General features: G+C 34.0%; 4 protein-coding genes across 5 annotated transcripts; 1 reads left to right on the forward strand and 3 right to left on the reverse strand.

Annotated features, from left to right (window-relative positions):
• Window positions 1-1391: 1391 nt before the first annotated feature.
• Window positions 1392-4361, reverse strand: nmdyn-D7 (nucleoside diphosphate kinase homolog 7). The gene is made up of 7 exons (XM_013320517.1): window positions 4248-4361; window positions 3890-4170; window positions 3649-3810; window positions 3350-3548; window positions 2871-3116; window positions 2217-2330; window positions 1392-1904 (listed from the first exon to the last, which is right to left on the reverse strand). Exons 1-7 carry the CDS (start codon window positions 4248-4250, stop codon window positions 1764-1766), a joined length of 1146 nt encoding a protein of 381 aa, XP_013175971.1. The 5' UTR covers window positions 4251-4361; the 3' UTR covers window positions 1392-1763.
• Window positions 4362-4806: 445 nt separating this feature from the next.
• LOC106124685 (nucleoside diphosphate kinase 7) lies at window positions 4807-8215 on the forward strand. Its single transcript, XM_013321600.1, has 7 exons — window positions 4807-4847; window positions 5340-5617; window positions 5685-5846; window positions 6034-6232; window positions 6741-6986; window positions 7467-7580; window positions 8024-8215. Exons 1-7 carry the CDS (start codon window positions 4845-4847, stop codon window positions 8165-8167), a joined length of 1146 nt encoding a protein of 381 aa, XP_013177054.1. The 5' UTR covers window positions 4807-4844; the 3' UTR covers window positions 8168-8215.
• LOC106124686 (ARL14 effector protein) lies at window positions 7990-9022 on the reverse strand. Of its 2 annotated transcripts, XM_013321601.1 has the most exons (4): window positions 8972-9022; window positions 8735-8821; window positions 8526-8666; window positions 7990-8262 (listed from the first exon to the last, which is right to left on the reverse strand). In XM_013321601.1, the coding sequence occupies exons 1-4, from the start codon at window positions 8977-8979 to the stop codon at window positions 8181-8183; spliced, it is 318 nt and encodes a 105-aa protein (XP_013177055.1). In that variant the 5' UTR covers window positions 8980-9022; the 3' UTR covers window positions 7990-8180. The 2 variants fall into 2 exon arrangements, with proteins under 2 accessions (XP_013177055.1, XP_013177056.1); XM_013321602.1 differs by having other exon boundaries at window positions 8735-9002.
• A 2671-nt stretch (window positions 9023-11693) lies between these two features.
• Window positions 11694-21540, reverse strand: shn (zinc finger protein schnurri). The gene is made up of 6 exons (XM_013321048.1): window positions 21137-21540; window positions 15576-18868; window positions 15314-15487; window positions 14833-15086; window positions 14559-14749; window positions 11694-14472 (listed from the first exon to the last, which is right to left on the reverse strand). The coding sequence occupies exons 2-6, from the start codon at window positions 18846-18848 to the stop codon at window positions 12776-12778; spliced, it is 5589 nt and encodes a 1862-aa protein (XP_013176502.1). The 5' UTR covers window positions 18849-18868; window positions 21137-21540; the 3' UTR covers window positions 11694-12775.
• Between the last annotated feature and the right edge of the window lie 286 nt (window positions 21541-21826).

The following is a 21826-nucleotide window of genomic DNA, read 5'->3' on the forward strand; positions in this document are numbered from 1 at the left end:
TGTGTAAGATCTACTTCGCAGATCGACAACCTTTTAACGACCATACTAAAGACTGTATTCGAAAAGAGTCTCTTGAAAGGGTATAAGGATTACTACTAATACGTAAAAGTTACCTATTTAAACATTAAGTGTGCTTACTTTTCATCTTGCCTTGCAACCGTTTGTTGGCAAACACTTTGACTCATAATTTTCGAGAACATAAAGATACATTAATGTACTACGACTTATATTTGTAACTGTTAACCTATGTTTTTATCAATTATAAATAAACATAAGTTGAGCTAGGCACAGAGAGAGAGATAAGTTGAGCTAAATATTCGAACACAAATGATTTCACGTACAAGCACTTTAAATGGCAAAGTTGAAGGTCTTCCATATTTTACAATCTCTTGCAAATGTCATTAAAAAACTAAATGTAAACATTCGGAAATCTCTTGGATATTTATTTATGTAAGCATGATTTAAGTAAACGTATGAAATAAATAAAAACAATTGCTACAGAATATTCAATTAATAAGAAAAACACTGATGTAACTTCAACGAAGATAAAGATTTCAACATATCTTTCCTTTCACTGTATTAAGCCACACCAGAATTTGTAATCTAGAAAAAAAACTTAAAATTTTTATCTTAAATGAAATTCGAACCTAGTCCCTCGTGTTTCCTGTTACACTCTTACCAATAAGCAATTGAATCGTACATAAATTATGTAATCAGTCAAACTGCCGCGATTGTCTCGACGATAATAGCCGACATCGTTAAGTTATGAAATAGACAAATGTAAACAAACTCATGAGCATTGTGTTCGGAATGTGCCTTGTAATTTCGTATATATTTTGATGAGGCTTTAAAAGAAATCTGTGAGATATTTAAAAATGTATTGCCATTATCTGTCGCCCGAGACTCCGTCCGCGCGGAGTTAAAAAAAACATAATAACTAGCCAATATGTTCTTCCAAACTATGTGCTACATCTATGCAAAATTTCAACGAGACCCATGCAGCCGTTCTGGAGATACCTTCAAATAACCATCCATCCAAACATTCAGATTTGTATAATAATATTAGTAAGAAGTAAGATACATCACACAGATTTGTCTTTAATCCCACGTTAGCGAAGTTTTTTTTAACTATAAATTTGGTTCCATTTATTCCAAACATTATGTAACCAAATATAGTGTTGTAATCTCTTTTAGCCCAAAAGCTAATTTTTCTATTAAGAATTAAAGACGTTTTTAAAATCAACAGACTTGCAAATACTTTTTGTAAGGAAGTTATCATGTTTTGAATGTTTGTGTGGTACAGAACATGATTATACGGTGCAGACTCCCTTTGTCACATGAGAACCACTAAACAATGTTATGAAAATAAAAACAAATGTAAGACATGAATTATTTATTATATCAGCTTTAAAATAACACAATAAAGTTAGCAAAATCAGTCTTTATTTGACAATAGTTCTGATTATGACAACAACCATAAACAGAAAATGTTACCAGGAAATGTTTTTGTTCAAGTAATTGTTTTTAAACAGGTGTTTCAACAGTGGAAACACTGCGATTTGTTACAGCACACACATCACATAACTGCTAGAGACTTTAATTCAAATCTTGACAAAAAATACACATAATACAAAATTTAAATTCAAAGTAATGTTAGACTAGAATTAAAGCCTCCAAAGAGTTTTCACATATAGTAATATCATATATGTTGTTTGATGCTTTTGAAGCAAATAAAAAAACCTAATTAAGTAGTCAGCCTTAATTTAAAGATCTAGAATTTTGAAGAAGTATTCCACCTCTAGTAAACCGTCTACATCCAAATCGCTGCAATGTATTGCATTCTGCACTTTCGTTTTTCCTAATTTAGCTCTCAAAGTGTGAGGACGCAATAATCTTGCTATTTCCTAAAAAATAAAATACAATTAAATTTCAAATAAAAAAAAAATACAAATAAAATACAACACATTTTTTCTGTTGTGTAAAATATTAGCAAATGTTTCGTAATTAACTACATATTTTGTGACTAGTCCATCGAAGCTTTAGGCATATTCTAGGATAAGGTTCTCGACTATAGTCAAATGTCAGAATTCAAACCGACAACAATTTCAAATGTCCATACCACGGGCGTTGTGGGTTTCAATATTTACTTTTAATACATATAAAATGAAAGTGTTTATTAAATCATACATATTTATTAATGGAATATATCTACTAACAGGATCAGCGGGACCAACAAGTTTTCTGAACTCTACAGCGGTAACCACACTCTTGTCTTTGGCCACTATTTCCATAGCAACACATGGACCACTTGCTAACTCTTCAACCATACCCTGGAAATTAAAAATAGCATGCAAGGTTTATTTTAAATTTTTTAATACTTTAGTACAAACTAACATAACTACAAATTCTTAAATCCTCCTGATAGTTAAGTCGAACCAAAAAAATTCAGTCAAACATGGGTAAGCAAGAAATCTCTATAAGCAAGAGTCGTTATCTGATACCAACAACATCTATAAGCAAGAAACTTAAAAATTATCACAGTCCCTTTGTATTGCTATAAACATTTTCTTTTGTGGTTAACATGACATTTTATAAATAATTAAAATTAAATCTACAAATGCTATCAATCTATATGGTATGGAATTTATCATTAGCTCATTTTATGTCCCCACCGAGGGGCTCGGAGCCTACCGTAAGTTACGGGTTACTAGGCCATAGCCAACCAGGCTGGCCCAGTGCGGGTTGGTTGACTTCAAACTTATCATTGAATTTCTTCTCAGATATATGCAGGTTGCATCACAATGTTTACCTACACTATAAGAACTTCAGATAAATGTACATATGTAAATAGTATGGTATGGGATACAAACCTTATATTCTTGAACAATACCCTTGTACACTTCGTAAAACTCTGCAGCATTATCCATCTCTACTATAAACATATTTAAAGCCGTAACATCGAAACCTCCTTCGTCAATTATTTCTAATGCAGTGCCTAGTTTCCCTTCTCGTACCGCATGAGGTTTTACTATGCAAAGTGTACAGTTTGATAATGTCGCTGTAAGACGCAGTCTTGTAGCACGTATTGGTGGAGGAGGGAAAAAATACTCTATATCCTGTAACAAATTATTCAACAATAAGTATTGGTAAATGAATAAAAGATATTAAAAAAACAGATAAAAGATGTGAAAGGAAAGTTTTTCTAATGTGTACTTAAAGTTTGTCTGATTGTTCTTTTTTTATTGTTATGATTAAATATTATCTTAAAGTATTGGTTTTTTTTATACATAAAACTAAGTTAAATAAACATGACATATTTTATTAGATAAGGAATATAATTAGTACTCACTTGTAATGCACCTTCAGGGCTGGAAGCTGCATGGACACAATTTCTGACAGAATCAATTCCATACAAAGCTCTTATTGTACCGGGCTCTGCTTTCAATGGGTCTCTGTCTCCTAGCATTTTAATACAATTTGATACTGCTTCCTTTCCCACTAACTCCATACCATATACCAGCTGGCCACTGAGATGTTCTAGTAAAAAACTATAAAAAATTCACATTTAAATAAAATTTTACAGTTAAAACATAATATAGATGAAATTAATAATTAAAACATAATATAGATGATGGTATGGCAACTTACGGAAATGTTGAATCACCAACTAAAGATCTATAAAGTACATGTATATCTTCAGCAGTTAGTCTGGCTTTTTTCATTTTCGATATTCGTAGACCATGGTCATATAAATGCGTTATTATCTTACCCACAATATTAGTCGCCATCGGTTTGATCATTGCAAAGGTACTGTAGTAATAAAATTATTTATGAATAATATAAGAATACATTTATTTTTATAGCTACAGATTATTCAATCAATACTTACACTTGCACATCTTTATGTAATAATTTTCTAGTATCTTCGCAAGCAAAATCTATAATTTTAATTAATCGTCCTAATATGGACAATGTACACCCAATGTAAAAGTTTTCCAAATTGATTCCGTTAACTTTTACTCTTCTCACAAACGTTTTCCGGTTTTTTAAATCGTACATTTCTAATGTATTATCAACAGGATAGTAGAAAACATTGAACCGGCGAATAAGGCAAGCTTGATTATCGTACCATTCTCCAATAAAAGAATATTTGTCACTGTAAGCGCCCTCCTAAAAGTAAATTTCACAGGGTATTATAAATTAATTACACAGTCCCACATAAGTATTAAAATTCAGCACAGAATTACCATTGTTTAACATGAATATGTAAAACTACAAAACACCTTATCGATAAAACTAAAATAACCGTCAACAAAACGTAGTAAAATTGAAAACATGTCAAAGCCTCAAAATTTCATTGTTGTGAAGTTGTCAAAGTGAAGTTGTCATGTCATGTGTGGCCATTAATAAAATACAGTAAAGTTTTGTCTAATATTTAATTTTCTATTGCTAACGATTTTCTTATTATGTAGACCTTTGTATTTTAATAATTGTAGTAATTATACAACGCTGCGTGCTTTTTTAATATGTCAAATTATAATTCTTTTATGATGATTAACTAGGCAATTCATTTGACAATTCAGCAGGGATGTGAGTAAATTCGTTTATGAATCTTTTCAATTTACCCGTCCATTATTTACGGCTTTTGTTTTCATACAAAATTAATTTGATACTTAATATGCGTCAGGTGTCAGTCTAATCATAATAAAACGGAAACCTGTAGAAAGTTATCCTAAAATCAATTTCACATTTCTTATTTACGTCGTATTTAAAAACCAAATAAATCAAATAAAATTGTCGTAATATAAAATATTTTATAAATAAGCTATAATACATTTTTTAAAATGGTGAGTTGGGTATATTAAACATAGAATTTGGCACGTGGAAAACAAGAGCACACTCATGGCCAACAGATGCCAACTTAATTACCGGGTACTCATAGCTCGTAGCATTATAAAGATTCGTCGTTATCTGAGCGGACTAGTGACTCAGCTCATATATTAGGTCACAGGATTAGGTGTGACTAGGGGTAGGTCAACTACGCTGACGTTGGTTAACTTCACAGCGAATCGCCGATATTTGTAGTACATCATAATGTTTACCTTTACCTTAAGTCCCTTAAATTTTTGATGTACATATCATAGCGGGGAAAAAACCGGATCAGTAGAATTAGAAGTCCGGTACTTAACTCCCGAACCACCGATGCCTAAAATGAGGTGTTCAGTTCAGTATTCAATGGGAATACAGAATTTAATTTAACTCTATTAAGATTTTATCCTCGGAAGTTAAAAATTAGGAAAGTATATTAATATTAATTACAAAACCTCATTATTTTTCAGCCTCCCGATTATTTTGATAAATATACCTTTTTATGCGAAATGTACGACGAAGATGCGGATGAAATTAAGGAATTAACTTTAAATTTCTTTCCTTTTGATAATTCCGTACAAGTTATCGATTCGAAAAAAGGGAAAAATTTACTAAGACGAGTACATCTTCCTCCACTTAAAATAGAAATGCTTCAGATTGGTAATATCATTAACATTTTTTCCAAATTACTGCATATTATTGACTGTGCACCGGCTACTCGAAGAATTCTATTTGATAATGTTCAAAGGTTAGGATACATTTTGTTAGACAATATCATAAATAAGTGCCGACATAAAACTATAAATTATTTACAGTACATTTGCAATAATTAAGCCAGTACCACCAAGCGAACACGGAAAAATTATAACGTTCATAATGAAGAAAGGCTTTCGTATTGTTCGAATGAGAAACGGTAAAATAACTAAAGAATTTGCTTTAGAACTTTACTCACATTTGTCTGGTAGCCATATGATGCCGTAAGTATACAATTTTGCATGCAATCTGCATAATTTATATTCCTAATCTTTTAAGCGGCAGTTAAGAAAGAAAGTGAAGAGTTTTAATTTTAAGGAAATAGTTAATAATTCTTTCTTCCTAGACTCTGTCCTACTTTTTGCCTAAATATTTAAAACTAACTAAGCATCAACTAAAACATAATTTCAGCATTATAATAGACTATGTAACTGGTGGAGAAATAATAGGTTTGGAATTGGTTGCGCCTAACGCAGTTGCTAAGTGGCGTGAGTGGTTAGGAAGTACCGATCCTGCGACTGCAGCGCCGGGCACTTTGAGGCAGCTGTACGGGGAAAACAAACTGAAAAATGTTGCACACGGCTGCCAAACGCTGGAAGATGCAAATCGTGTATGAGCATTAGCAAAACATAATTTTGTTCGATTTTTTTTTATAAGACCCCTTCTCTTACACAAACGAACAGCGGGAACATTGAAATGTTCTTCGACGCCCGTGAACATCTGGAATACCAGAGGAACCGCATATGCGTTGCCATCCTTTGGGATGAAAAGTAAACTCTAAAAGTGGGTTTCTAGAGTCGCTATACCTGTACAAAAACATATATTGTTATCTCTATTTACTCAAAGAAAACAAGAGATCATACTTGTATGTGTGTATCGTGCTCACAATAAACCCTTACTTTTCTATCGGTTCCTATGCTTTAAGTTCTATGGTATACATAGTAACCACAAAATATAACTTATTACGAAATTGTTTGAGGAGTTTCCATTCTCTAATCGCGTATTTCGTAGGTGCATTTGCAAAACATAATTTAGTTGGAAGCGTGAAATGTATTTTTTATAGGTCTTATTTCTGAAATCTATTCAGTTACTTATCATTTCTTTCTACTATTCTTTAGATGCTTGATTTATATTTTGGATATGAGAATGGTGTACCAAGAGTACCATATAGAGCAACGATGAAGGAATGCACTTGCTGCATCATAAAACCCCACGTCATAATCGATGGCAACGTCGGATCAATTCTTGAACAAATTAGTACTTCAAAAAATTTCTACATATCCGCTATAGCTATGTTTTCTGTTAGTTTACTAAATGCTAAGGAATTTTATGAAATATACAAAGGTGTTTTACCCGAATATGAGGTAAGAATAAAATCTTGTTTCTACAATTTTCTTTAATTTTTATTGTACACACAGTTCATATAATTCAATTGCGAAAAGTTATAAAATGGCGAGCTTACGTTTGCGTTATCTACCAGCTAACAGTTCTTAAAGACAGAGACCTTTACATAAGTGGGTAGAAGAGTACAATCTTATCAATTAACTTTATGATTAGAGATTTCATTAGCAGGTTTGTAAGCAAACAATTGTTTTAAAATTGTGTTGGATTGATTGCGTAAAAGGCGACATGATTAGGATAGTTACCACTGAATGGCGAATGATAGATTAATCTGGACATAAATGTGATGTACCTATACAGATGATGAGGATTATAGGGGATGTTATGTCATTTGCAGAAATCAATACTCGTTATTTCCCATAAGGCGCCAGTTTTAGCATAATGTGGACCTAGATCTTGGATTGACTAAAATCCTAATTAATCGAAATTATTCTTCATTACAGGCCATGTGTATTCACTTAGCTGAAGGCAGTTGTATTGCCCTGGAAGTAAAATGTAACGATACGAAATGTTGCGTTGTTACCGAATTTAGAAAATTATGTGGCCCAAGAGACCCTGTAAGTAACTATATTTTTTAATTATGTATTAGCATAAACCCCACAGTATAGATCTGTGGGTAAAATAAAGCCTTAATACACATAATTTAACAGTGGTAGACTTCAGCTGTTGCTGGACTTGCCTATTGCACCACACAGAAGACAAGTGTCAATTGGAAGTAATTCCATGTTTTGTTCAATGAGTGTGCATGTCTGAAGCCTAATTTTAGTCCTCTTTCCTTGTAATAAAAGGTTGGGAAGGGGAAGATTTGATAGACGAAAGGACACATAGAAATTTTTTTTCTCTTTTTGTGCAACTCCTCCACCAATTAGAGGTAGGCAACACTACTGTAATTTTGGATATGTACGGGTAGTGGTCACTGTTTCAAAGAATTTCTGCTTGCTCTTGTCGCCTTATAAAAAAGCTAGATAATGTTCCATAAAGTTTTATTTCTCTATTTCAGGAGTTGTGTCGCCAGTTATATCCAAACTCAATCAGAGCACAGTATGGAAAGTCCATTTTACACAATGCAGTACATTGCACAGATCTTCCAGAGGAAGGGGAACTAGAAGTTGAATACTTCTTTAAGTTACTTGCTTTTAATTAACTTCTTTTATGCATTATTTATTTTTATAAATGTTCTTTATACAAAAGTCATTGCCTTCAATTTCAATTTTTTCATACATCCATTTTCTATTTATTCTGAAATGTAACAATATAGACCCTCATTATGTAAAGTACAAGTAATTCAACCTAGAGATGGTACATATATTTGTATTGTTTTTCAATCAAACAATAAACCAAGATTTTCTTTTTAAATCATTATCAAAGATACAGTTTGTTTCATCAAAGAGAACTAATTTAGTTTAAAGAATAAGCTTGATATAAAAGATCGCATGATTAAAAACTGGGATGGTGGGAGTGCAAAAGTTTCGATAGATAATGGATTAATAAGCAGCAAATACCTGCACTCTGTGCCACATTTTGTTGATGTACATTTTGTACAAGGAAAATGGCAACCAGGGCATTTTTCATCCAAACAATCGCAAAGGTCTCTGCCTGTAGCAGCTATCTGCCCTCGTTCATTGTAAATATTTTTATTACGACTGAAAAAGTAATGTGTTATTGACGAAACACTATTTATTATCATGACACCTTCACTTTATACACTTACTTCATAAAATAGCTTTTCCGATTAAGTTTTCTTCTTTCACGTGCAGATGTTTCGGGATCAAAATCGTGAAGGAAGTGCATTTCAAGTCTATAAAATTGCAATGCGTATTAGAATAGAAGGAGCTATACAACTATATGTAGGTAAGCCCTGAGCAGAGCACAAAGAATAGCGATAAATAATGTGCTTTGTACAATTGTGAGTAGAAAAATAAATAATAATAGACATTAACTACTTAACATAAACATAAACAAGCATTAATTGAATCGTTAATTACCAAATCGGCAATGGCAAATCGACAGTTGACTTAGACTTGACAGAAGGTAATATTTTTCAGTTGTCAACTTGACATTAGTCACAGATAACATATACATAGGTAAGTTAGCAACAGCAGGCGCTGCCGGCCGCTCGTAAAAATTAAGCCAGATGGGCACCACAACCGCAAGCCACAACTATAGGGAGGCCAATTTAATAGGTCAGAGTTATGCAAATCGAATTGTGTTTTTCGTTCGATTTTTTATAACATCAGAAAGTTCCATTTGTTATCAAAGCAACACCGGATCAGTTTTGTGTGGTTGTTATGATTATTGTTATGTTGTACGCTGTCTATGTTACCAGGTCATAAAATAAAAAAAAAATTGCTTTTGACACTTGTCATTTTGTTTTTGTCATTTGTAAAAAGTCATACAAATAGGTTATAAAAATACTAAATAATTTAGTCGTTTTGATCGTTAATTTATAAAATGGCTGACGTAGGAAATAGAGACCAATCGATAACTAAAGTGCCAATGATTTACGTATGTGGTGGTAAGTATTTTACATTTTATTCTCGTTATTTTGAAGACGAGGTGGTCAATTGTAAGCATGAATATATCTTGCGTATGTAAACAGCATTTGCTTTGCAAGTTACTTCACCAACAAGTTAATAAATGTTAAATGTTTATCATGAGATAGTGTTAGTTGAATCTGGACCTCCAATTGATGAATATTTATCAATTCAATCAATCAATATTTACACAGATTTATTCTTCTTTCAGAGTGCCACAAAGAAAATGAAATAAAGCCGAGAGATCCAATACGATGCAGGGAGTGCGGTTATCGTATCATGTACAAAAAGAGAACAAAACGATGTATCCTTTTCAATAGTGATAATTCTATTTAAATTAATCATATAGTTTACAGTAGCCTGGCAAATCGTTTCTGGTCTTAGAATGGAAAATAAATTATTTTTATTGAAAAATTAAGTCAAAATCATAATTGTTACTATAAAAAATTTATTATTAATAATGTGGTAATAAGATCTTTGAGAAGTGTTTGGTTTGGAAATAATGATATTAGGGAAGAATGTTTTATAGAAGAGGATGAGAGTACAGTAGAGAAAGGTATGGTTAGACTGTTTGAACACATTGAGAGATTATTTATGACACAAAAGTGAGTAGAGCCAGGAGAGGTATGTCAGAACCAAATGTAGGTCCATGGCCTCTGCCCTCTGGGTTTCGGCCAAAAGTTAAGGTGTGCAGTTGCGTGTGTCTATGGGCAACGGTCACTTTGCTACGTTAGCGATTTCAGGTAGCCGCTCGCTCGTTTGCTACCTTATGATATAAAAAAAAAATCTGCATTTCACCCTCAATATTTTCCTTAATGACAAAAACAGTGGTTGTTTTTGATGCGCGGTGATCCAGAGAAATAATACAAAAGTGTCATATTTTTAATAAATTTTAATCTTATTGTTATAAAATATCCATCCATAATGTATTATAAACAATAAATGGGTAAATATTTGACATGTTTTACTTTAATTTTTAACATCAAGGTACAGGAATCAAAATTAAAAACTTTTACAATTAATTTTTAATCCTAACCCTAGCTCATATTTAACACAGTTTTTATTTTCAAAATTTTGATATGATATAACAATTTAACAAAGAAAATTATGCATCACTATAATATATATGCATTAAGTATAAATTCCCCTAATATCCATAACACATTTTCCTTCGCTTACTAGGAATGTACAATAAGCAAAAATGTAAGCACCACTAAAATGTCTATTATATTACCAGTAACTAAAGTTTTGAGAGTGATGTAAAAAAAAATCTACCCTAAAAGACCACATAACAAAAATGGCCTGAGAAAAAACAAAAAAAAGGTTTTTTTTTGAACCGACAATTATATTTATTACAAAAAGGTACATCGTAAAACTTGTGCGACTACTACGACCCATGTTCATATATATATCGAAATAGCAATCGCGCCAGTGGAAAAGGGGTCTAAAAGTTTTTTTTAATATTACACTCACAATAATGAGTACTACCAAAACAGGTTGATACACAACAATATGCATTTTGAATTTGGTTTTTTATAAGAAAACAATAACCATATACCCTGGTCATTTGTTTTTGTAATATTATTTATTCCTATCCATTTTATTGAAGCTTGATTTATACCAAAAGTTTACTATTAATACTTATTCATTAATTTAAACACTTTGCTTTTGAAAATGAATACAAATATCTTATTATATATTATAATAGTTGCCCTAAAAAGTTGTAAATATTCCATTTATAACATTTTATTATTAGAAAAAACTGATGCAATCTCAGTTAAATTTTGACTTGAAATATAAAAAAAATTAAAACATTGAATTGTTTTAAAGTAATATTAAAGTCCATGAGAAAATAAACTAACAGTAGATTATAGACTTTTTGTGGCACTTGAAAATAATTATCAGAACATGTTATTTTTATATTTACGCTATTATTGAACATTGAAAATAAAGTTAAATCTGTAAAATAAGGTAGAATTTCAATCATAAAAGTAGATATAAAGTTGTTCAGGCTGGTATTCAATAAAAAGATTGTTAATAGAAAACAAATAGGCATAAATTATAGAAAACATCAGCATTTTATTCCATTGTTTTCTTTTATGCCTGTTATGAATATTGTAAATAGTTTTAAAAATCGAATACAAAAGATATAAGATTTGTATAGCATAGTTTACATTACATAAAACATTATAAATATTTCTGAATGAAGTTTCAACCAATAAACTTCTTATTACATCACTAAGTGCATTTTTACAATACAAACAGTATTTTTCCATTACATTTTATAAAATCCTACACCCAAATATATTAACAAGGAGTGAAAATATTTCACATTTTTTATCAGTGACGCGTCACATTTTATCATTCGACGTTTAAAAATTTCACCTCAAGCATACCCATTTACTGATTAACCTTTGGTTACTTACATTTAGGCCGACTTTTATACTATAGTAAATAAAAACTAAAAATAAAATGTTAAACTTATCTACTATTTACAAATAGTTAAATAGATAAGTCGATACAAGATTTACACAAGTCAAATATTCACCCAAATGAAGAGTAATTATAAAACAAACTTCTAGCACAAGTTCTATTTTCGATATGGAAGACTCTTCAAGGATTTAATGTTTATCTAAATTTCTTTTGTGGAAGTTGATATGCCAATTGTTTAAAGATAAACGATATTGGAAGTAGACATTACTCATTGTAAATGTACAATGTAAATACAGAATATATTTTATAAAAATACATACAAAAGTCTAGTTACTGTATCTATTAAGTTTTCACTACTGTTAAAGATTTTGTAATATGTTTCATTGATATTTCAAACATACGTATGGACCACAAAATGTTACTGTATGTAAATTTTTAGACAAGATTGAATGGAAGCTTTTATCCTTATTTTGAATTATAAAGAAAATTCAACAACTCTATACTACTTATTCCATTAGACCTATTTGTTACAATCGTGATACGTAAGCCTTGAGATGGAAGCAAATATAACAATATTAAATTCACTTAAACATGAGATAATATTTACATACAATTTCACAATAGTATAGAAATAAACATACAAATATGTATACAATTAAAGCGCATCAATTTGTTTTCACACAATCTGAGTCAAACCCCAGTATGAATTACACTTTTCAATAAAAAAATACAGGAAAAAAAACAAAATTGCACATTAAAATTCCTACTTATAAATAATTTTGGCACTAATTATCTGTGGCACTATAATTAATTCTTGTTTCAACGTCTTGACCGTCACTATGATCCATTGTTTTCATCTCACTATCCCTCTCATTGTCACAAGCGTTGTCCGAGGGCACTGCGCCGTCCTCATCCTCGGAAGACTCCCTGCCAGCAGGAGGCATCACCGCAGCACCGTTAGGTTCCCGGTACTCTAATTTGGTTGGGTCCTTCTCGTGCAACTTACGAGCGAGTGACTGTAAACTTGCCAAAGAGCTCGCACAATCCGTCGTGTCTATGTCTGTTAAACTTACGCCAGCGCGTTCGATCTCCGTAAATGTACCAAAGGGAAGTTTAAATAAACATTCAAGCCTCATTACATGCATTTTACTCCTCAAATGCTTAGCTAAATGACCATGTATTCTGAAAGCGATATTACAATCTGAACAGCGGAATGGACGAGGATTGAATGATGTAGCCGTTCCAAACGTCGAGGTCATCGAAACCTTATTATGGTGTGAACCAGATCGTTCATGCTTTTGCAGATGACCTCTAGTTCTAAAACTCACCGCGCAAACACTGCATCGAAAAGGTCTTTCCATATAGTGTATGTTTAGGTGCAACCTTAACTGAGATGGCTTAGTGAATGTTTTGTTACAAAAGTCACACACTCTCCTACCATCTTCCATTAATCTTCCGGGTGAATATGGAGCTCCCTCAAACTCTTTCCCCTTTGTTACTTTAAATGCGACTCCTCCAGCACCAATTACAACTTTTCGAGCAACAGGCTCATGATCTACGGGTGGCATTTTTAACGATTCTGACTCCGACATAGTAACATCATCGTTTTTCGACTTTTCCTCAGTGTTCATTTTACTGCTATTGCTTTCGTCACTGGAGTTATCATTTTGATTTTGGTATGTTTCATCGCGATTCTTAATAAGATTAATTCTAGCGTGTTTAAGATACTCAGAGACAACGTGCTTGGCGTTTTCAGAATTATTATTAGGAGTTCTAGCCCGTTTAGGTTCTGTACTATAACTTACAGAATGCGATACATCAATGGAGGCTCTCGGAATATCTTCTTTAGAAATAGGTAATGACTTCACTCCACTTTCGCTACAACTCGATACGATCGGTTTTGAGATGTTTACTTGTGATGTAATTGGTGTCGTAATGTTATTACTAGTGAGACCATTGTTGCTTTCCGATATCTCATCAGCGTCAATGAACGGCGATTTATCTATGTCTATTTTTCTCAATTTAATCAAGTTAGACGTAAGTTGACTTTGTTTTATTTTGGAATCAAGGAGAGCCCGTTCAGTTAAATACGTATGTAACATGGGTTCTCCATTAGACCACTGACTTTGCTGTTGCGGAAGTTTTGCCGTATTTGATGCTAAAGAGGCTAAGACACTTGATTCTTTAGCAGTCGGAATTTCTGGTAAGTTAGGAGCTTTTACGTCATTTCGACTTAAATCCATGGGTTCGTTATCGACATCTAATCTTGCATCAACGGAATTTGTTTTAGCCATTGGAATACTTTCCAGGTTAGAGTCAGATGTCATGCCATCCATGTCCACAGGAGTGTAAGGGTAAGTGGTAGGTCTGGCACTAGTTATCAGCCCCGGTGTTGCAGAAGTGGCAGTGCGGCATCCACCTAGTGATAGCAAACAATGTGCAGCTTCATGTTCAGGCAAACGCGACTTATACAGCTCCGTATCTGGAATAGGTTGAGTTGTTGCTTAAAAATGTATTTTTATCTATATGTGTTTGTAATAAATATAATAATTTAAACTTTTAACTTACCACTCGATTCAGTTTCCCCTTCATTTCCCTCGTCACCATCGGAATCAGTTTCATCGTCAGTTTCTCCAGAACAATGCGTCATCTCCGAACCTTCCTCATTGCCTTCGTTCGGATTTATTCCTAATTCACAACATTTCTTATAATGAGCTTTACTCTTCATATGCTTCGTTAAATTCCCTTTGGTTTTGAAACTGAAAATAACAAGGATTCCTTTAAATTTAAATACTTCGCTTTGTTTATGAATCAAAGTATAAAATAAATTTATCCAAATTACCTAAATGCACAATGAGTACACGTGTAAGGTCGAACATCGGTGTGAGTGCGAATATGTTTCTTTAGCATCGACGGCTTTTTACAGCGAATTCCACATTCCGAACAAACGTAACGACCTCTACCGCGACCACGGACATATGTATATTCTTCGTTACTTTCAAAACCACCTGTTAGCTCCTTTTTAGACGTTGATGATATGTCTGAAGGCTGTTGTTTCGATTCTTCTGATTTTCTACTATCAATGGATGTAATTGCCTGTAAGAAAAAGTAAAAGTGATTACGTAAGAAGTAACTAATATTCTCGATGTTATTAAATTATCCCGATTAATAAACAGATAAATGAAAAGGAGTATTTGCATGCCTTTAAATTTAATTGACAATAAATACAACATTTAAATTAAAATTTGAAGTTCAAATATCTATGTAATTGCCTTTTTTAGTTTTATTTAATGGTGGATATTTATTCAAATTTAATATCATACCTGTTGATTATAATATTCCTTTGACTTTTTATTCGATTGTGATGAATGAGTCAATATAAGGTCCTGCTTAATCACAGCAGTGGTTACATTTTGCGGTCGATGGCGTGAGTCATACAAAGACATCGCAGACGATGCTGACAATCCCAGCGGGTCTGGCGTCAGCTCAGATAGTAACTGTAAACATATGCACACATTTACCATCCGTCCGACTACAATATCGCATTGTAGTATCAAACAGGAAATCGCTTAGACATCTTATTACCTGCCAATTGCTGTACATCGATAGGAAATGTTGATTTGGCACATATGTAGGTTGAGGACGATTTATTGTACAATAGAAGACTTTCGTTGAACATTTTAATCCTAAATATGTATACGCGTTTCCATTTAAATAAAGCTGCCCGTAAGCTTTTGCCGGGCGTGGGGTTTCAGGAGACACCAAAGGCATTGTGTTCGCATTAGGCGTTATACCGTGATGTCGTTTTGGTGTAAACGTGCCCGGTTTTAACGGTAAGGTGGACGGTCTCAAAAATTTAGGTTTTCTATCCTCACTTGTAGGGCGCGTTACGGAGTTTTTCTGGAAGTACGATGTTTCCGATCTCTCATTATGGACAGATGACGTAACTGTCTCTTGAGCATTTGTGTTTTTCTGCACTTCAGAGGAACTTTGTATTTGATTATTATAAATTTCCGCTTTTGTTATAAGATTTTCAAAATTAAAATTTCTAATTTCATTTTCAGATTTAACTTCAACATTTATGTTCGGTATTGAAGGAATTAAATCTTTATTTATATGCCTACCAAGAGAATTATTTGTATTTTCTTTTAGTACCGATATTTTGGCCATACCATCAGAATTTCTTTTTACTGTTAGATCTTGCCTTGGAGTAACAATACGAACTATGTTTGAGGAATAAGTCTTTGCAACTGGATGGCTATTTGCTTCTTCCATATTTTTTACTTTAATAGTGGGAATATTTGTCATGTAATGTGGTATATCGGCTTTGTAGGTTTCCAGGTTCTGGTTATATTTATCAGATTCATAAACCAAAGATCTCGAACCTGGACTTCTGGTTTTAAGAGCTCTTTCATAATTAGACACTGTCACTTTTCCTGTTTGTATGCAGTCTTGGGTGTTGTCGACAATGGGAACAGGATGGTGTTTATCAGTACTTGTTATCTTTTGGGACATTGTGCCGCTTCCGATAAAGGCAGCCGCTGTATTTGGTCCCGGCATTCCTGGCACATGTGGTATTAGCTTTCCACCATGTAATATTGTTGTAGGACCATTTGGTGACGAGGTAGGACTAAGTGGTGGCAGAGTAAGTGGATTATAAGCTGTAATAGCACTTAAAGGTGGAAAAGGAAAGTGGGAAATATCGTGAATGTTAGGCAAATTCGAATTTTGTAAACTAGAAGTTGATATTGACATCCTAGTACTTTGAGGCTGTGGCGTGCCTAGGACATCTTTCGGTGTTGGTGGATTATGAACAATCGTACCACCGGAATGTAGTCCTGATCGCACAACTACACTGCTTGCTTCTGATTCGGAGGCAAATTTCGATGGCGAAAGATTCTGTTGTATTAAAATAGGCGATAACTGGTTTTTACTTGGTTCGATACGTAAAGTGGTAGTACTGCCAGAGTGATCGACAATTTTTACTTCGCCACCAAACATTTGAAGTGAAGTAGAATTATGTCTAATGTGTGATGACAATTCCTCTATTGAACGTAAGTTTCCAGTGTTTATGTCTACACATCGTATTTTTGACTGTGGGTATAAATCTGCCGAGCGCGGTGACATATTTTCTAACATCCTTGGACTAAATGTATCAGAATGGCTTTCTATTCTTCTTTTAGGACTAGCTTCTTTAGACTTAATTCTAAGATTTTCTGTTTTCCTATGAAATTCCGTAGGTGTCCTAGCATCAACAAGCCTTGTATTACCTAATAAAGGTCCAGGAGATGGCAATGGTGCGATTATTTCATTCGATTCCTGTTTAAGAATTACTAGGTTATCAGGCTTACTTTTGGAAATTGGCGATTTTGTTGTTCGACTTAATTTAGGACTGTGGGATTGTGTTTCAGGTAGTCGAACGTTTATAGAATTACTTCTTGTGTAAACGTTTTCCGGCCTGCCCATTTTAACTTCCTTTTGTGGAGCATTCATGGAAGCTGAGTTTGTGCCTATGCTGCCCTTACAATAATAAAGTCTGTGGGTTTCTAAATTATCAACACTTCGAAAGATTATTTGGCACAGCGGGCAAACGTACAACACTCCTAATCCATCAATGAGTTCACCTGATATCATAAGTGCATTATTCTTACTTTTCAGGAGAAGATCCTTAATGATAGATCCTTCAGGATTGAGGGGGTGTTTATGGTCGTCAATTTGTGAAAAACTCTCAGAATGCGATCTCTTTCGAAATGAACTATCAGAATTAATATTATTCTTAGTTAAATTTAACGGAGATGCGTCTTGTTTTAATTCCGATTCATTTAAAAATTGTTTACTTTCAGCAATTTGCTTAATTTTACCGTACTTCTTTTGTAGAGGAGTTTCTATAACATCAACAATGGCCTCGTTATCAGATATTATTTTAGAGATATGTTCCGTAAGAAAGTCGGCATTCGTAGAAATCGTTTTCTTTATCTTATCTCTTTCATCAATTCCTTGATAAAATGCTGCTCTAAACTTGGGTTTGTAAATCGCCTTTGATTTATTAAAATCATTCGTGGGGAAGCTTGTTACTGGTAATGCGTGACTATCATTTGTCAATTCTGGTGACGAAATCTCATTAGATCTATTGTAGTCCAATCGTATAACTGAAGCATCTGAACCGGTATCAGAAAGAGATGTTGGCGGAATAGATGTGTCGCTTTCTGATCCTCCAGACATATCCTCCTCATTTATAGTACCGGATATATCTGTTCCCTGCAATCTTAGAGCATGAGTTCTCGATCTTCGATGCTTGTATAAATTGGATCTCGTTTTAAAAGCGAATCCACATGGTATGCAAGGATAAGGTCTTTCGTTAGTATGCGCTCTGATATGTTTTTGAAGAACTGAAGGCTTGGCACATGATAATTTACAATAAGGGCACATATATCGCCCCGTTCCTCCACTGTAGCATTCCCTGATAAAATCGGTCTCAAGGTTTTCAGTCTTATTTAAAAATTCCTCGGTAAAACTGGTTTTACCAGTTACCTGAACAACATTATTTACATCACTTAACCTAATGTTCTCTGCATTAAAATTAATTTGTACATCGTTTTCCACGTCAGCGCTCTGATCCTCTTGCTTATCTTTAATTTTCTCTATTTCAGGATGTGCCGCTGCAATGCTTCCGTTCGAGATTGAAGTATTACAAGCAAGAGTAATTGTTTCTTTTTGCCGATTTTCGTCACACTTCGGTGCATTTGCAGGAAAACCAGATATGGTAGACGCCATCTTTTTAAACTTCTTATGTAGATAACTTTGATCATTGTTGTTAGCGAAGTTACTATCTAAACGTTTTTCTTGTGTCAGAGGCATCGTTTTCGCGACTGTGAAATCTGAAATAAAAAAAATAAAGAATTAATTAAAAATAGATTTAAAATAACCCTGTATTAAATAAAAAGTGTATTTAAAAAAGTTTCAAAATATATTACAGTCGTCAGTCACGTTGCTAAAAAGCGTTGTAATTCGCCTTTATAATAATTAAATTTTTGTTAGCTCCTTAATTTTAAAAACTAGATATTGCTTGTAACTGTAACCGTAGGTTTTCACTGAAACATCCATTCGAAAACTTATTGTTTCTCAGAAAGAATAAAAGAAACGACAATTATCATACTGTCCTTACCCCAATCTTTGTGACGTTGACACAGCAGTATTACGTCTTCTAAGTCAATCTATCATTCGTCATATTAGTCGTCAGTCCCCTCTTAATCATGTCATCCTTCACGCAATACATCCATCTCTTTTTAGGCTTAACCCTAACAAAATACGACTATTCTGACGTAAACACACTGTGTTAACCTTTGCTCTTTAATTTCTCTATCACTAGTACTATTTTAATGATTTCCGTATTCTCGCTGCGTACGTTATCTATCTACATGTAGGTATAACCCTATCTTATAATCAATGTAGTCTTGATCTCTGTAGAAAACGCAACAAAAACTTCTTTTATACAATGTTATGTGTTGTGGGATGGCGTTGACGCAGAGCGCATGTGCCGGGCCGTGTTGTGTCTATTAATGTGCCGAGTGACATCATCGTGACGTAGGCACGGCTTGCGCCAACCGATGAGGATATCCCCAATTTCAATGCTGGATTTCAACTTAATTATTAGTTATCAAATGTTTTAGCTGGTTATCATAAACTGCTTCCATTCATATCTATTATCCTTATGGAATATTAAAATATAATGCTACATAATATTTATTATTTACTTATATTCAAATTTATGAAGCACAAGTCATTACAGTGGATTATTTCTTCGTTCTATTGTACTTAGACATGCTTGTCTAAATACTTACGTACGATCAGTTCGATAAAGAAATAAGCGGTCATGCGTGAAGCGAACGAGGGAGATGTGAGAATTTTCGAATCATTAGTGTGAGTGTTTATCTTGATACAATACAAATCCGTGTGGAGGTACGGAGGCGACCTCGCTTTGCGCTCACTCAAAGCGTTCTTGGACGGCTGCGTTACTGCGTTCCAAGAAGGCGTTACAATTTCCGAGAACCGGAGACAAGCGAACCGCTCCGCTCGATTATAACGAGCGAGCAAATAAGCGCAGTACGCACCACGCACACAAACGTAATGCCTCGGCCGCTTGGCGATCGCGTGTAGGTGTTGTCGCTCAACACTAGTGTGCGTTTTTTATTAACAACAAGTAAACGCTCAGTATTCAAACAGACAGATCTATATTCTTGGAAACATGTTCGCTGTAAATATAAACCTCAACTCACAATATTTTGTATAGTGACTTATTTGTTATATTATTGAAAAATTAGTTGTTGCCTCAAAAACGGTATATTTATAAGTAGTTTAGTAGAATAATTTAATGAGGATATTGTAATGTTGATGTGATCATAGGAGCGTAGTTTATACGGGGTGTTGTAATGAGACAAAGGAATCCCGGTGGCAGCCGCCCGCCGGCCTGGCGCCAAGCCAGCGGCCCTGGCGAGTGGCGACGCCAGCACCGGCCGCCAGCTCGCCGCCACACTGTTTTACTTTGCCTATCACTCTATGTAGCATTATACAGTCTTTTAACTCATTTAACATTCATATTCTTTTAAATTTTATGTGTAGTATCTATAACAATATTTGTTAAAAAATAAAATTATTTAATTAAACTAGTTAAATAAAATTGTATGAATAAAACTTTATGTTAGAAGTGTTTACTTTTTGTCTGGTAACATCGTTATTGAAATCTACCATTTAAAAAATCAGGATCAAATTCGTCTTAGATGTTTTTGTTTTGATATGACTTTGAATTTAGAATTAGGTCACGAACATGTCACTTTCCGAAAATTATAATTGCAAAATTACCTAAAATAAAAGATATGTTTATATTCAGCGACATCATACACAATTTACAACGTTACTACGGGAAACAGCTGTTCAATTGGCCAGATGAGTTATACCTACATACTTAACTTATGCTGCATATTTTTGCCTCTTTACTATAGTGTTAATTCTGTACATTAAAATTATGTGTGTATGTGGAAGATCTTAGACCTTGACCCATCGATCGAACGGCAAACGGATAAAATAAGTTACTAGATAAGCAAGTTATTAATTCAGATTATATTTAATCGAGTCGTAACAATGCTCACCTGCCGCGGAGGTAAGGAGTCAGTCCACCATTATTTCAGAGGTTGCCTTGATATCATTTGTTTACGCCATCTAAACATATGTCAACAAGTCCGATAGGCTGCATTTCACCCGCGCGCAAGTGAATCATCGTTAATAATTGCGCGACGATCCACGCCACCACACAACACTGACACACACATACACACGCACCTTTATTATCGTCACTCGTGTCACACCAGCACTCCGATACAACACCACCACTTTCTTTTTCACGTATAACAATTATTGACGTGTGGATAATTATTTATTTTATCTATTCCCCGTGAGTGTAAATCGGGTGGACGTTACATTCCAGCAACGAACGACGCACGTTACCGCGCCGCAGATGACTGTTCAACTGTTTGTAGTTGTACTTTGTCGTTGCTTCGTTTCGTTTCGTCCGTTCGGCTACACTCAGCTCCCCGCCGCCCGCGGCCCCCCTTTGCCCCGCGAGTCTCCCCGACTGCGCCCGCTGTGAGAAGTGATTCATGTCGCGTTGTATCTATCTCCTTCCTACATCGCAACCGGATCGGGCGCTCTTCGTAATCTATTTATATTTATCTATCTATGCACGGACTTTTAACTTTGCGAGCATAGTGCGATCTTCTATAATCGTTCACCAATTATAATTGGAATAGTTTGAATTAAATTTGCAAAAGATAAACAGACTT

Source organism: Papilio xuthus, unplaced genomic scaffold (assembly GCF_000836235.2).
Source record: "Papilio xuthus unplaced genomic scaffold, Pxut_1.1 DF825946.1, whole genome shotgun sequence".
Lineage (NCBI taxonomy): Eukaryota > Metazoa > Arthropoda > Insecta > Lepidoptera > Papilionidae > Papilio > Papilio xuthus.